At 33.3% G+C, this 17,434-nt stretch overlaps 1 protein-coding gene across 1 annotated transcript in view; it reads left to right on the forward strand.

The window, feature by feature from the left end:
* The window catches only part of PCDH15 (protocadherin related 15), a 1,145,650-nt gene that overhangs the window by 1,032,453 nt on the left and 95,763 nt on the right, over positions 1 to 17,434 (forward strand). The window contains exons 27-28 of the mRNA XM_068548948.1: positions 7,714 to 7,823; positions 9,781 to 9,921. Coding sequence (XP_068405049.1) covers positions 7,714 to 7,823; positions 9,781 to 9,921 — 251 coding nt within the window. The remainder of the gene's footprint in view (positions 1 to 7,713; positions 7,824 to 9,780; positions 9,922 to 17,434) is intronic.

Genomic DNA, 17,434 nt, shown 5'->3' on the forward strand with positions numbered 1-17,434 from the left:
CATCTTTACTTGACTATTTCTTACCTAACAGCATAGAGTCTAGTGGAATCAATAGAAAACAACAAATAAAAGCATTAGAGAGCCTGTTTCAAAAGTTTACTCTCATGCCCTTCAAAAAGTCCAAATGTACAGATTCATCTATAAAGGAGAAAAGAAACACTTTTTTTTTTTAACATCTTTATTGAGGTATAATTACTTTACATTGTTGTGTTAGTTGCTGCTGATAACAAAGTGAATCAGTTATATGTATACATATATCCCCATATCTCCCTCCCTCTTGCATCTCCCTCCCACCCTCCCTATCTCACCCCTCTAGGTGGTCACAAGGCACCGAGCTGATAAATAAGCCAAAATACAAAACTGTTTTCTCAGAGGTCGTTACTAAGTATATAAAGACCTACATCATAGCCTATTTTGAGTAAGTAAATCAATTAGCCAGAAATGAATATGCCTGGTCCAGTCATTTCACCAAACAATGCAGCCCGCTGATTCCACTTACAGATACTTTGTTGGTATTTGGGGAATATAAAATATAAATGGTGCATGCCATGTTTACTACTGAACTTTTAACCAGATATCTGGTATTAATGTATTTACTACATTTTACTGTAACTGTTTACACAACTATCTGGTTTGCTTGTGAAGCTATAAACTCCATGACTGCACAATTCACTTCCTCTATCCTGTCTTTGTGTCTTTATTGCCTAGTGGATGTCAGGCACATGGTATATGTTCAGTAAATATTTATTGAATGAATGGGTAAACCTCTATGCATAAAATCATTACATTTTAAATGATTTTGTTGTTGTTTTTAAGTTTCAGAGCCAGCCTATACCAATCCCACCCCATAGTAGTTGTTTTTGAATGAAACCCCAAAAAGTCTATGAATTTAAAGCTGTAAAGATAGTAAAAAGAAAAATATTATCCCCATTTCAGATATAAAATTGATGTGATTGAGAACTGAAAAGGGAAAATCAGAGTGCATAAAACATAATCTACAATATTAGCCAAGACAGATATTAATAAGTATTCCAGTTTTATTTTTATTGTGTCTACTGTCTATGAGACAAAGCTACACATCATTGTAATATTTAAGCTAAACTTCCAGAAGCGTAGCTTATAAAGTGATATACTAACAATGGCTATAATTTATGGAGTACCTACCATATGCTAGGTGTAAGGAAAACTTTTTGTATGCATTATATCCTTTAGTGAACTCAACAATCTTCTGATCTAGTTAATGTCCCCATTTTACAAATAAAGAAATAAGATCAATGAAGCTAAGAATTTTCCCCAGGTCACATAGCTAGTAAATATGAGAGCCATAATTCAAACTTAGCTATTAGAACCTGAGGAGAGTGTCCGTAGCTTAATTCTAGTCTGTGAAAGGACACTCACTGCTGTAGAAGTGAGCACTAAAGCTTGGGGAGTAGAGTGAGGGAAGCAAAAGACAGAGGAAGGCAGCAGGGAGAAAGTCCATTATTCCCCAAAGATGTGATTTCAAACCACTCCTATCTGAATCACCTGGGGACCTTTTAGAAATGATATTCCTGGATCTGACTCTGTGGACCTACTAAATGGGAATCTTTAAGCATGATGCAAAAGTCTGAAACTTTAATAAGTTATTCAGCTAATTTTTACAGTTTAAAGTTTTAGAGCCAATGACTAAGAAAGATTAAACTCTATTAATTCAAACAATCAATCAATCAATCAATCAATCAAACAGATTGCAGATTTAGCTTTCAAGTAGTTTTCTGAACTTGCGAAAGTGCTTACTACTCAGGACCTCAGTTTTCTTGTCTTCCAGATGAGGTCGCTTCATGGATCTGAATAGAAGCAAAACTCTTAACGATAGTAAGTTCACTTCAGAAAAGATGTAATAAACAGTGTCTAACCATTGGTCTTTCATTCATTTTCTTATCTACAATCCTAAGAACTATAGGAAAGCTGGCGTCTCTCTCCTGATCTTTTTTAAACTGTTTTTCTCAGTTAAATATGTAAAATTAGATCACCCTGATGCAATTACTCCAAGGTTACAAATAACTGGAGTTCCAGTGGGTGTTTTTTTTCCTTCCCATTTTCATTAAATTCCCTCATAGTAGATATAAAAACAGTTCCTTAATTGGCACTGATTTGCAAATATATTGAATTCAAACATGTCAATAAATTAATTTGTCTCTCAGTAGAAAGAAAGCAATAGAGCCAGATTGAATCCCAGTGAAATCTTATAGCACTTATTTACAAACATTTTTATATCCTAAACTGCACAGCATTTAAAATAATTAGGAGCTTTATGCAGCATATATAACATTTACTTTTACTGTTACTTCTTAAAACCAATGATAAAAGTAAATTTTAAATCGTAGAATAATTCTTTCATTTTATATTTATACTGTAAAACTGGGGCTAACATTTGGAAACCACACATTCCGTTATTTTAGTATTGTCATTATTCAGATGACTCAGATACATTAAAATATTTAATTGAGAGATTTATTGTAATCTGTATTTTCCAAAAAATCAATTTTAAATGTTAAACAAATATCTATGAATTAGTTTATACATTCATAAGAAAATTATGGTGTATGTGTTTTGCATATAAATTCTGTAGCAGTTAACTTTTCTAGGTCACTCTTACTTTATTTGCAAAAGTGTATTTCTAAACAACAGATTTGGAGTTATTTTGATCAACTTTCTTCTTACTAAAGTGCACCTATTTGTAGTACATTTATGATTCAGCAATAAAACATATCAAACCACAAAAAGACATGGGGGGGAGAAGCTTAAGTACATATTGCTAAGGAAAGAAGTCAGGCCCCAAAGACTACATACTATATGATCCCAACTATGTGACCTTCTGGAAAAGGCAAAAGTATACAGACAATAAAAAGATCAGTGGTTGCCAGGTATTTGGGTGGGGGTAGGGGGACAAATAAATGAGGAACAGGAGATTTTCCGTCACTGAAACGATATTCTGTATGATACTGTAATGGTGGATATATGACATTATTCCTCTGTCCAAACCCATAGAACATAAAGAATGAAACCTCATGTAAACTATGACCAAAGTGTTGCCTTTGAGGGATAAATAGGAGCCAGTGCTGCCATCTGGAATATGTCAGGACATGTAGGCATTAAACCCAATTCAGATCAAGCTTTGTCAAAGAACCTTTAGTGAAGGTCCTTCCTTAAGGCATTTTAAAAATGTAAAACCGTCAGTCACTCCAGGGCTCAAAAGTCCATGTCTGTTTAAAATATACCATTTTCTTTAGCATCCTCTTAGCAACCCTTTTCTGGGGAAAGGGAATCCAGTTGGTCTTTTGACTCTTAAGCTTCATCAGTAAGGCTATATATTTTCACTATTGAGCCCTAGCTCTTTCAAGTGTCTTTTATTGTAAGAGGGCTTTTTCTCAATTATATTGGCAGTAAATCTGGCTTTAAAAAGTAGAATTCTTGAATTTCACATTCCAAACAACTATTAGTTTCAAATTAGTTGTTAAAAAGTTAAATTGGAAGAGGGTTTTAATGATACATTGTTTATTATAAAATGGATGAAGTGCAACTACAATTATGTGAATTGATAGTAGCAAGAAAAAAAATTGTTTAAAAAAAGTGGCTTATGAGGAATCATTTATTTGGCTATAAAATTTTTTGCTTCTGAAATTAATCAATAGATTTTGATTGTATTCTACAGGAAGAAGAAGGGAAATGATAAATCTCAGACTCAGAATGGTAGAACTGGAAAATACCTTACAAATAGTTTACTGTAAATATCATAAATTGTCAGCCCATAGATCAAACCAAGTCAGGTGATGCTTTAAAAAATAAATTTCGTTGCATGCCAAAATGTAAAAGTTTATAGAATTTACATAAAAATTTGAATTTCCTTTTTCCATTTAAAAATCACTCTGGACTTGCATTATTGCATGCTGATTATCCTTATTAAATAGAGTATGTAGTGTCCAATTCCTTTCCACCCCTTTCCCCATTAATTTATTCCCAACCCATTTTATTTAACTTTCTTATCTTTTTATCCTCTATGACATTTGATTTTATGGATCCTGATTTACACCAACTCCTTCATCTTATATTCAAGTTATATGTGACTCCAAAGGGAATATGTAGTTTGCCCCATCATGTAACTTGTACTTTCCAGGGCATAAAACAAAAATAAAATGGGCCCTCCCTGGCAATAAAATAGAAAAGAGTTGAAATTTTGTAATCTAATGCTCATTATCATAAAGGTTCATTTAATTCTAGCCAGGAGAAGATTGCATTTTTATGGTATGTTTTGATTTTGGTAGAAAAAAGTGTGTTGGAACAATTAAGACAAAGGTTAATGAGGAGATATTTTGTCTAGAAGTAAATGTTTTAAACATTTACTAACAAATAGAAGTTTAAATGTTTTTAGTGGTGGACATAGGATTTGAATTCCTTCTTAAACTAGGTCAGTTACTTTTTCCAGTATTAATCATTTTCATCCTGGTAGTACAAAAATATGCATAAAATATTTTATTTTTAAAGTTTGAAATGAAAGATGGCATTTTTATAATGTTAAAGCTGAAGGCATATTAGCTGCAGACTTTATATTTCTATACTTTATAAGGATCAAGAATTCATTATGAAATAATTATGGAAAGTATAAAATTTAGCTCTTACATAGTAACAAGATAGATGAGTAAACAATTTTAACAGCATCTATTTCCACAAAAAGAAATTCAGTATATGAAAATCATCACAGAATATGACTAACATATGTTTTCTTATATCAAACTTAAGTTGTATGAAATTTGATCTGTCGTAAGTTAAAAATTCATTGCTCTAATATCCAAGCCATGTGTATTAGTTGTCTATTGCACCATAATAATACTACTGCAAATGTAATGAGTTAAAGCAACACACTTATCATCTTGAAGTTTCTGTAGGTCAGGAATTTGTTGGCTGTGTCCTCTGTTTCATAGTCTCACACAGGTTTTAGTCAAGATGTTAGCCAGGGCTAGAATCTCACTTGAGGCTTGACCAGAGAAGGGTCTACCTCCAAGCTCATGTGGTTGTTGCTAGGATTCAGTTCCATGTGGGATGTTGGACTGAGGGCCTCAGTTGCTTGCTGATTGTTGGTCAGAACTCACCATTCCACATCTCCACTCACTTCATTAAATCCAGCAAGGGAGGTAGTCAGAGTCCGCTAGCAAGAAGTTACAAGTCATAATCTAATATAACATAATCACTGAAGTGACATCCCATCTTGTTTGCTGTATTCTGTCCATTGGAAACAAGCCACAGTCTGCCCCTCTTACAAGAGGAGATACACAAGGGTAGGAATACCAAGGTGAGGATCCTACTGTGTTTCCATAACTCTTTAATTTTAACCCTTTCCAGGTTTAATGATTTCACAATCACCAAGGTCAACCACTAGCCAATATTGCAAACAACAATTAGTCTTAATGTCTGTTTATAATCTAAAATATCATAGAAAAAGATATCTATTCATAATCCATCAAAACTAACCTTAGTGTCACTTTCCTAAGTGCCTTCCTTTTTGTGGTAGTCTACTGTCATTTTAGGTTCAAGATTATCAAAGGCATCCTTATTTCACTAAACTGACACTGTGACGATGCCTAGGTAAATTGCTTATAAAATATAATTGTGTTACCTCAGATATCTTTCTTTAGAAGTGCCTACTTAGGTAAATGTATCCTTTTCTTATCTAAACATTTTTTAAATTCGTTGGGGCTCTTTTGATTGCAAGTGATTGAAATACTAGATAAAGGAGAATTTGTTTTAGTAACTGAAATGAGTTTACCTAGCTTCAAGTATAACAGCATTTAGATTACTAGTCAAAGTGTACAGGATATATTTTCAACCTTTAGTTATTTCATTTGTGTTGGTATTATTATCAACAAGAACCCCCTCATAGGGAGAAACATTAATATTCTTGTCAACAACAACAAAAAAACTTTTTTTTTTTTGGTTACAGTAACATTTTTGGACAAGACTTTCATTGGGTTTGCATGAAACATTTACCACACATGAACATAGAGCAAAGCAAAATAAAGTGCCCTCATTGGCCAGAGCTGGGTAATGTGTCTATCTATATACCTGGGGGATTGGGTCAGTTCTACCCAAACCTGTTAGACTAACAATTAAGGAGGTATGGTTATCCAAAGCAATATCTGGATGCTATTAACAAAAGAAGGCAGAAAATATGCAGAGAAGTAAAATTAAACAAACAAATAGATAAATAGATAGATAAATACTTTATAATTTTCATTAAAAAATTATACAGGTTAGGTCTTACTCTTTATCAAGAAATAGTTATTGACCATGCACTGGAGATATGGACCACCATTAGGTGCTATAGCATCTAACTGTAAGATAGATCATTTTACATTTAGGTAATTTTAGTCTATCAAGTATATGGAGTACAGTGGCAAAGAACATAGCATTTTGGACAAGATGTTTAAGAAGGATTGTATGTAATTAATTTTTCAGACTGTATTTGTAGCTCAGAATTTGTTATAAAAGGCTTCATGTAAGCACAATATAATTGTGTAATGTAATCTAGATTAGAAAAACTGAGAAGATGGAGATAAAAATGAAGGGTAATATTAAAAGAGTAAGTATTGAAAGATTAAAGGCCATGTGAAAGAGTGTCAGTAGGATTTATCAGTTTGAGGAAAGAGGTTAAAGCTTATAGAAATCAGATGGGTTAGATAGATTGGACTATAAAAATATTCGGAGATGTTAAAACTTTATATTTAAGAATTTTCTAAATCTGTTGGAGTTGGATGATGTAAGTATCTGTGAATTGTAAGAGTGAGATTGTTTGCATTAGTTTATCAAGATAAAGTTATAATGCCTAGTCACAGTGACCAATACTGTAAAATAAAATGGAGATTTTGAGAATGAGATACTGTGTTGAAAATATATTTTTAAAATTAAACAAGTATCATGCAAACTATTATATATAAGATGGATAAACAACAAGGTCCTACTGTATAGCACAGGGAACTATATTCAATATCTGTGATAAACCATAATGGAAAAGAATATGAAAAAGACTATATATGTGTAACTGAGTTACTTTGCTGTACAGCAGAAATTAACATAACATTGTAAATCAACTATAATTTTTAATAAAAATTTTAAAATAAATCGTTAAATAAAATTAAGGATCATAGTATTGGGGGCATAATATGGTTACAGTTAAGTAAAATAAGTGAATTCAAAAGAAATATTAATTTTGTGATGCCATCCATTCAAATACGTTTAGTACAGTTAAAGTTTAAAGTAGAGCAGCAGGGTAAGGACTAGACTAGAAAGAGACATCTGGAGGCCATTTGCTTAAATATGCTAATATTACCAACATAAAAGCAATATTTTTCTTTAGCAACTTGAGATAGCAAATTCTATCTACCTATTGCATTCTGTCCAGAAGTTGAGACAAGTAAAATGAATTTTATACAATTTTTGGCAGATAATAAAGTAGTAATATACAGGTGACAAGACATTCTTAACAAAGAACATTTGCATAATTTTGAACATAGTCTGTTAGGGCTGGAGTCTGAATGTGTTAGTTTGTTGTAAAGTTCAAAAAATAGTATTATTCAAATAAACACACACGCACAAAACTAACATATTCTATTGTTAAATTCAAAACTCCATCATGACAAAATGGACAAGAAAAATAAATTATCTTCTCTAAACCTGCAGACCGCCTCCAGTAAGTGAACTTGCAACCAGAGGGACTATGGTTGGTGTAATTTCTGCTGCAGCCATCAATCAGAGTATTGTGTACTCCGTTGTTGCAGGAAATGAAGAGGGTGAGTATATGTTTAGTCTGTGTTTTCATCATAAAACAATAAACTTAGATTTGGAATAAATTTCAGATTTAATTACTCTTTACCCTACTTTTCTAGTAAGATGTGTCTGACTTAAATGTAACTATGTGCTGAATCTGATTAAAAATCCAGTTATATTGACAAATGCTACTTATTTCCCCTAGGGAATGCTCAATATCCAATTCTGAAAGCATTCCCCTCCCCTGAATTAGGGATATTTTAATAATGTGTTCAAAATTAATGCATACTTTCAGGTTTTGGTCATAATCATAGCCTACAGTAGTCTCTTGCCACTGTTCTGTGCCATCCACAGCCCTTACCCCATGTCATACATTAACTAATCCTGAAGAAATTTTAGGAACAGAAATAACTGTGAATGCCCAAAGAGCCACATCCATGGTAAAAGACATGTACCTTTTGTATGAGTCCTCAAACTGTCAAATCAAACATATAATCAACAGTTGTAAGTAAATAAATAATTTGAGTTTTGTCTACCATCACTCTTCACTGAGAATGGAATGGTTTGCTAACCTGTGGGAATAAGTTCATAACTCAGTTTTTCAATTAGCATATTGATTCTTTGTTTCACCTATCACCCACAGGTTAGTTGTCCTTTGGTTTTCCCTTTTTATGAGTTAAATGGTCTGGCATGTTGTAAGTGGTAAACAAACAAACAAACAAACTAAAAACCCAGTTAATATACATTTAAAAATCACATGCATATTCAATATTAAACAAATGAACGAATGTTAATGTTGTAAAGCAGTTTGCAAGGAAATTATAAAAGCTGTTTTCAAGTATTTCAGTGACCAACCATTACTGGAAATCACTGCCCCTGAAGCAAGTGCTCAATGTAGTACTTTTCTTATTGTCTTTCTTTGTTTCTCCTGTGCTGTTATGCCTCCTCTCCAAATATTACTGACTTTCCTTTTTCCTTGAACTTACAACATCTGACTGAAGCTATGATTTCTGAATCTGTTCTTATAATTTTTTCTGTGATTCTATCTGTTCTTTTCCTTGAAGTTAGCAAGGTGGCTCTACTTATTACCCACACTCCACAACAATGATTCTTTTTACATTCAATTCATTTGCTTATCAATTTATTCAACTAATATTTATTGAGCATCTATCACGTACTCAGTACCTTCTAGCTACTTAGGATAGAGCAGTGAACATAACAGACAGATCCTTGCCCTCATAGAATTTATCAATCCAATAAGAGGAGATAGTAACAATTATTAAACAATTATTAAGCTAATAAACATGTAGTGTTTAGGTAGTGATAAATGCTGTGGAGAAAACCAAAGTGAGGAAAAGACAGAGAGAGTGAAAGAGGTGGGATATTACAAAGTTTGCCAATGTGCCCTGCCCTTCACTCAAATATATATGACCAAATTTATTTTAATAAATAGACTTCAGGGCAAAATATTTTAAGATATTTAGAATAATAAATAATATTTTCTAAATAATCAACATATTAAATTATCTGTTTGTTCCCTCTCACATTCTTAGCAAAACACGAAATCTGCAGGATAATAAGATGCATTAAATCATAAAAAGTATAATAATCCAATAAGGTCATAAAATAATTGCTTAAACAAAATTAAATGGATTTCTTTAAAACAAAATTTCTAGAAGCATTTAGTATGGTAGAAGATTATGTGTATCTACGGTGAGGGAAATAGTATGCATTGTTTCCCAGATTTAATTGACCATAGAAACATCAATTTCCAGGAGGGTCTCAAAAAAACTTGAATTTCAAAGCATGCATTTAGGGAAACACTGATGTTGATAATTTCGGGAACTGGAACAGAGTTTCCAAAGCCAGCATTTTGTATCTCTTATTATATGTGTTTTAAAATTCACAGTGCTTTTTAAAGAGAATTATTTTCCCTTACAGTGTGAAGAGAGTAACCAAGGAATTGTGTTTTAATTCTAGATAAATTTGGAATTAATAACATCACGGGTGTAATCTATGTGAATGCCCCTCTGGATTATGAGACAAGGACAAGCTATGTACTTCGAGTCCAAGCTGATTCCCTGGAAGTGGTCCTCGCCAACCTACGTGTTCCTTCAAAAAGTAAGTTGGGGCTTCCCGGGTGGCGCAGTGGTTGAGAGTCTGCCTGCCAATGCAGGGGACACGGGTTCGAGCCCTGGCCTGGGAAGATCCCACATGCCGCGGAGCAACTGGGCCCGTGAGCCCCAATTACTGAGCCTGCGCGTCTGGAGCCTGTGCTCCGCAACAGGAGAGGCCGCGATAGTGAGAGGCCCGCGCACCGCGATGAAGAGTGGCCCCCGCTTGCCACAACTAGAGAAAGCCCTCGCACAGAAGCGAAGACCCAACACAGCCAAAAATAAATAAGTTAATTAATAAAAAAGTAAGTTGTATTACTTAAGGATTTTACAAGAATTTTATGGTGTTTTTACTTATTTTCTAATGAAATACATATGTCTAAATAAAATCCTCAGTGGAGAACGTAGAAAGATCTTTAATACTCAAAGATGATTGCCCATTCATTTTAAGATCTGATATATGACAATGCAGAGAATGACTTCATACTTCTTAAATGTCAAGGTAATAACACAATGTTTTCAAATTTTGTGCACAATCTTACTGGAATGCCATCATTATCGGTGTATGTTACATAGAAAACCTTATTCTTAATCACACTGAGTAGTTATGGCTAACCCCTTGGAATGTATATTGTTAAGGGGCACATGATTACCATACATGTTCTGAATTGTGTGGCTTCTGGTACTTTGTATTTTCTTAGAGCAGAGGAAAATGCATCTTAAAAAGAGTGACTAACATTTATCATAATGTTAGCATTATATTTAATTCACACCCATTTCTAGGAAATGAGATTTATTATCCCCATTTTACAAAGACAAGAAAAGATTAAGTGATTTTTTAAAAAAAATGTCACTGTCAGTAAATGAAAAGGGGGAGATTTAAGCTATCTTTTGACTCCAAAATGTTTCTTCAACATTTCGGTGTAGTGTAGTTTACCCATACAGCGAACCAAGTAAAAGCCAATTTGTGAAGGGGGCCAGCATAGATTCTGAGAGATGTTACTGATAATGGGATAAACACTGTTCCTTTCCATCCATTGAGATAGTACTCCTTTGCACGTTAAGCAATCCATCTTTTTGTAACTTAACATTGTCATATATCAGCTGTTATAATGAATGGAAAATTTTTTAAAATCAGGAAAACCTGATTTAATTTAACTACTAGCAGAATAGAGGCCCAGAGAAAGTGTAAATTACAAAACAGAGTATGAAACATTTATATTTTACTCTGGGCCCATTTCTGGACATACTCTCACAGCACTCCATCAATCAGCATCTTTAAAACAGTAAAGAGGAAAAAAGAAGGGACGCTGAGAGCCAGAGCAAGAGTACCCATATGAATGCCAGAGAGAGAGAGCACCCCAGCAGGATAAGAGAAGAGTGAGCAAGGTGGGAGTGAGAGGCAAAAGATGTGCTACAGAGTTTTCTGTATCAGTTCAGCAACTGATGATCATAAAAATAAATCACTCCTGTTCATGTATTTGAAATCTCACTTACGGATCTAATGTAGAGGCCTGCACAGTTGTTTGTAAAAGCACAACCAAATCATTGGAAAAATCAGATTATATACAGTGTGTCTTTGGAATTAAAGGAATTAAATTGTCTTCAGAGATTATGCATCACTTACATAATTGTTTAAAAATACCAGACCAGTTATTTGAGGTTTTAAAATCTTTAAACTGCAAGCAATTACATTTTTATAAAATATAGAGGACGCTTACAATTTACAGTTCAATTGTAAATTGAATTGACTAAACCAGGAGTTGAAAGGTTAGAGTAGTTCTAAATTACATAATGTAAACTACCTTATTGCAAATAAAAATAAATGTAAAAGTTAATTGAAAACCATTTGTCATCTTTCTTTGAAACAAACAGAAAGTTAGAATTAGAAAAAAAAATTTGCCAAATATTTAAGTTGTAGACCCTAGCATTTTTCAAGAAATAGCTCTGATTTCTAGGCATAAAGACATACTGATGTTTCATATGTGAGTATAGTAAAGTAGTTCTCACTGTAATTTAAATGTAAATCTGAGACTAATAAAAGTTTAGCTAATACACCCATATATACTTACATGTGCCTTAGTATGCATGCACAGTGAGACCAGTTAGCAAATTCATGAATTATCCTCTCAGAAATGTGTGAAGCTGAAAAGCTAAATGTTAGTTTGTTTAATGCCTAATGCTTTGACTATTTGTTATTATCGGGCTGGCCAAAAAGTTCGTTCGGGTTTTTTCCATAATAAGATCGTATGGAAAAACCCGAACGAACTTTTTGGCCAACCCAATAACATTTCATGACTGACTTTTTTTTTTTTAACATCTTTATTGGAGTATAATTGATTTACAATGGTGTGTTATTTTCTGCTTTATAACAAAGTGAATCAGCTCTACATATACATATATCCCCATATCTCCTCCCTCTTGCATCTCCCTCCCACCCTCCCTATCCCACCCCTCTAGGTGGACACAAAGCACTGAGCTGATCCCCCTGTGCTATGCGGCTGCTTCTCACTAGCTATCTATTTTACATTCGGTAGTGTACATATGTCTATGCCACTCTCTCACTTGGTCCCAGCTTACCCTTCCCACTCCCCGTGTCCTCAAGTCCATTCTCTATGTCTGTGTCATGACTAACCTTTGCTTCTTGAGTCTGAAATACAAACCCATGTAGTATTCTAACACAGTTTCACTTATTAATGACTGTTAATGGTCTATGATCAAATTCTACCCATTAGCTATGCAAATAATAAGACCGTTATGTAAATTGAGGTTAATTAATTGTTTAAAGTTTCATTCCTTCTTCAGAATTAGCTACCCTATGATCTTTAGCTCTATCACATATCATATGAATAAAGGTAATAAACAGAATAAATTTAATTCATTAAAGGATTTTATTATAATTTCTTTACCAAGAATTTATTAATGAAATCATTTTCAAAGTAAGTTTTACAACTATGCTGTAACTGAATTTAATATTTAAAGCAAATTAATAATTAAAACAGAAAAAAATTACAGCACATTTCCAAAATTTGATATTAGCTGTGTTTAAGACATTTTAATCTTTTAGCAGGGAACATTTCAAACGTAAATAAAATTACAGACTATTATAATGAACCTCTATGTATCAACTACCCAACTTCGTTGAGTCCTGGGAAATCTTTCATTTACAGTCTCACTCCATTATTTTGAAACAGGACAGAGACATAACATTTCATCTGTAAGTATTTCAATATGTATCTCTTAAAGATAAAGACTCTTAAAACTTAATCAGAATACCATTATTACTCTCCCCAAATTAACAAAAATTCCTCAGTATCAACAGATATCCATTTGATACTTGTACTAAAAATTTATTCACATTGGAATCCAAATAAGTTCATATACTGCAATTGGCTGACAGCTCTTTAAGTCTCTTTTAATCTATAGGCTTCACCATTGTCACTCCTTTTTATCCATCTTCTTATTTATTTGTTTGAGAAATCAGATCTCTGAAACCTGGATTTCGACAACTGTATCTTCAGTGGGTCACTTCATATTTTTCTCTGTCTTCTTTATTTCCTATAAATTGTCATTAGAGCCGGAGTCTTGATTAGATCCAGTTTTTTTTGTTTATTTGTTTGTTTTTAAGAAATAAATCATAGGTGATACTCACTACTTCTTTAAGGACGTACACCAAGTCTCTTTGGCTCTCTCCTCCTGTGATAATAGCAGCCACTGGTAATCATTTCCTAACTATTAATTCCTTCCTTTTATTTCTTCTATATGTATTAGCCAAAATATTTCTATAAAAACTCTCTCAATATCAAATATTTGATTACTCTGAGGTCCAACTCCTATAGGAAAGGCAGAAAAAAGGGTTTGTATTATTTTGCTCACTGTTCTCTTTTTACTTTGTGGCTTTCACCATGATCTTTTTCTGTCTTTCATGTTTCTCTTTCTACCTTCTGTCTTTTTAATCTTTCAGGGTAATTTCAGGAATGCTTTTCTAATTCACAGCTGTAGAGTACCTGTTTCAGTTATTTTCATAATGTGTTAAAAATTATTCTTCAGCTTTTAGAAATCTGCTTGCTTTCCTCTGCACTCCCATTTTACTTGGAGACATTTTCTTTGCTTTTCCCCTATTGTACCTGTCCTGCTCAATTTATATTCTGCTTTCACTGTTTTTTCCTTTCTCCTTAGTGTGGAGTTTTGTCCTGCTACTGCGTTCATATTAACTTACTAGCTTCTTCATTTAGTGTGTGCTGGAAACTTTGAGGTTCACCAGCTCCCAGGGCCAACAAACCCTTAGCCCTCTCTGAAATCCCTTAAAAGCAGTTGTTGTCACACTTGCAGTTAATACAGAGATCTGGTTTATGTCATTTGTTTTCCTTAGAAGTTCATACTCTGTGATCTGGAGGCTGGCTTGTTGCCTTATTTAGTTGTAGATATTATCTGTAGGTTTTTGGTTTGATGCTAGGATGTTATCCTACTTAAAACTTGATAGTGGGGAGGAGACATAAAAGCAGGAGAATACCCACAAGAATAACTACATGGATTAATAATTTAACCAATAAAGTTCTATGGATGTTGATACAAGATAAAAAAATAAACTTCTGGGTCAGATGCAAGGACCCTATTACTCACTACAAAAGTATTAGCAGGAGTATCAGCTTAGCAATCAGCATAGCAATGCAGCTCCCTAAACTCCAAACCTCATAGGCAGTGTAGGGCCGTAAGACCTGCACATGAGTCGATTGCACCACAGGAGGGAACTTAGAGGGTCTGCCGCTTTTATAGCAAGTGATAGCAAGTCTTTGTCAAAAGGGAGGCATTCCTGCAAGACATTGTCTCGCTTTTTAGAGTTGCCAATTGCATGGTATATTTTCTCCCAATATTTTGTTATCCAAATCTCTGTCTTTTAGTAATGAGGACGACTCAGGAAGATTCAAATATTACATTGTCACCTTAGTCATTTTCCTCAAATCCCTAAACACATTGTCTTAATCCAAGGATATTTGAAATATTTGTTGAATCAGGGGAATTTTTTTCACAGTTGATGAATTTAAGATAATGGGAACTATATAGCCCTCTCAGGTCTTTGCGCTGTGCTGTTACCGAGTTTAGGATTAAATTTTCCCTCAGGTGCTTTAGATTTTTCACCCAGGGCTTCTAGATATATTTTTTCCCTCTCTTAACTACTAACTTTTACCTTTTAAGCTTCATTAATCTTCTTTGGAAGTAGTGGGTAATATAATAAATATATGATCAAGTGAATGAATAAATGATGAATAAAATAATCCAAATTAACAGAAAACATTTGTTAAACAGCAAATTCAACCAACCTTGGACAGTATAGTACTGTAGTATTTACTACTACAAAATATCTATTATGAAAACTAAGTGGACCCGTGCAGTTCCAACCCGTGTTGTTCAAAGGTCAACTGTAATTGAAAAGCACTTCCAAAATAAAGTTGCAGCAGGAGAGATCACCAATGCTGAAAGTGCCCCATTGACAAAGTCTGTTTTAAACGCAGGTCTGGCCCAAAAGTGTTCAACCATTTCACAATAATGATTAAGTTGAAACTTTCCTGCCTACCTTACCAATCTTTCCTCCTCAATCTCTAATACCAGAGGATGGCAACCTGAGTGTTAAACAAACAGCTGCTAGTAAATAGGTGAAGAGGTAATTAACAAAGAAAAAAGAAATCTCTTACAATCTCTTCTCCAAAGACAGGATACTTTCCAGGAACACATCTTAACTGGGAAGGAAGAAAAAGTTTTACCTTTAAATGAAATTTGAAGTATTGATTAATATATTGAACTAGAGAATCTTTTTTAAAAATCAGTATGATCATAGTACTTTCTCTTAACTAAATCTGATTATTTTTTTAAATTATGGAGTATCTTGAGGTTTTATTCAACAGCAGGAAAAAGATTACCTCAAATCAGCAGGATGAAAGGGAGAGCAGAAAAGAAAAAACAGTCTTTTACAATTAAATTCCATATGCCCATATTAAGCTCACCATTTCAGTGTGGCTGGAGAGCAGAATGTAGTTGAAACATTTTTTTTTCTTTCAGTTTTATTGAGATAAAATTGACATATAGCACTGTAATAAATTCTCTATCTCCCCTGAACAACTCAATCTCTCCTGGGTCTTCAGGATGAAGGTTATTGGTCCCAAAGAGATTTCAAGGAGCCTTATGTCCACGAGAAATTCCACAGAAACTTATATCAATATCTCTGCCACAAAGTCATCACCATTTTTTATCTTATATAAAACAAAAGCAATAATAGATAATGTGCAATTTTATTAGAGCTCAGTTTGATATATGGAATTTCACAGTTGAAGTGCAATTTTTCTTTTACAGTAAAATTATAATTATCTTTAAGTGTGGAAGAAAAAACATAGCTTTGTATAAATATATCATTATGTTTTGATGCAATAACTAGCCTTTCAATCAGGAATAAATGACAGGACAATTAAGATAAACCTTAAACTGGTATTAAAACAACTCAAATGATATTGATTTCATTTTATGGTTTTGCTTTAGGGTACAAGCTTGTAATACATCTCATTTCCCTGGCTTTTCTGGCTCCAAACAGAAGGTCTGTGACAAATAATGTTAATGACTCTTTACTCATGATTGACTGACTTACAAAAGCATTCCTGATATAACTTAGGTAACAACACTGCAGCATGTTACATGTTATTTTTTCAGTCCTAAAACCCCAGGTATGTTCAAGGCCTTATATTTGTACTATAAATATATGACCACAGTTTTAGAAACTATATTCATACTTTATTACTTTAAAACTTGAGGACTACTATATGAAAACTAATGCCATAAATCCTTTATGGTATTTTTGTCTCAAACACTCTAAGCATTTTATATAAATACACAGTTGAGACAACTACATTTTTAAAGAAAAAGAAATCTATCTGTCCAAGAAAACAATTTAATTGTGCAAAAAGCTTTGCTTGGAAATGTGATTTTAAAATAGTTATAGAATTTTATTAATACATTTCTCAAGCTAAGTGCATTGAGGCAATGTTCTTCCATTGATCCCAAAAGTGGTTTGTTGAACCGATGACAAAGATGTACAGTTAACCTTTCTAAATTACAGTGTAGATTATAATATGTATTTCTTCACATGTGTTATGCAGAAAAAATCATGTTTCATGAGGAAAACATTTTATATTGCTTCTACTGGCAATTAAAATTAAAATATTTAATAGTCCAAGAGTGCATAAAATGGTTCTCCTTAACTTACATCTAAGATTAAGTGCCAGGACTTAAAGACAGGAGGTATAATTTTCTTTATTCATGAGACCGTCTGTTTAATTATTACAGTTAATTAATTATTTATTTATTTTGCCTTTTTAGTCTGAATTTCAATTGGGATTGGTCTGAATTTAAAATGGGAGACCATTCACTCATTCACAAATATTTTTACCTTATATTCTGTTTCTGGGAGCAGCAGTCATTTGATTAATAATGAAGTCCCAAAACTATGCAATAGAAACTCCATGCCTTTTGTT

This window comes from Eschrichtius robustus, chromosome 7 (genome assembly GCF_028021215.1).
Source record: "Eschrichtius robustus isolate mEscRob2 chromosome 7, mEscRob2.pri, whole genome shotgun sequence".
Lineage (NCBI taxonomy): Eukaryota > Metazoa > Chordata > Mammalia > Artiodactyla > Eschrichtiidae > Eschrichtius > Eschrichtius robustus.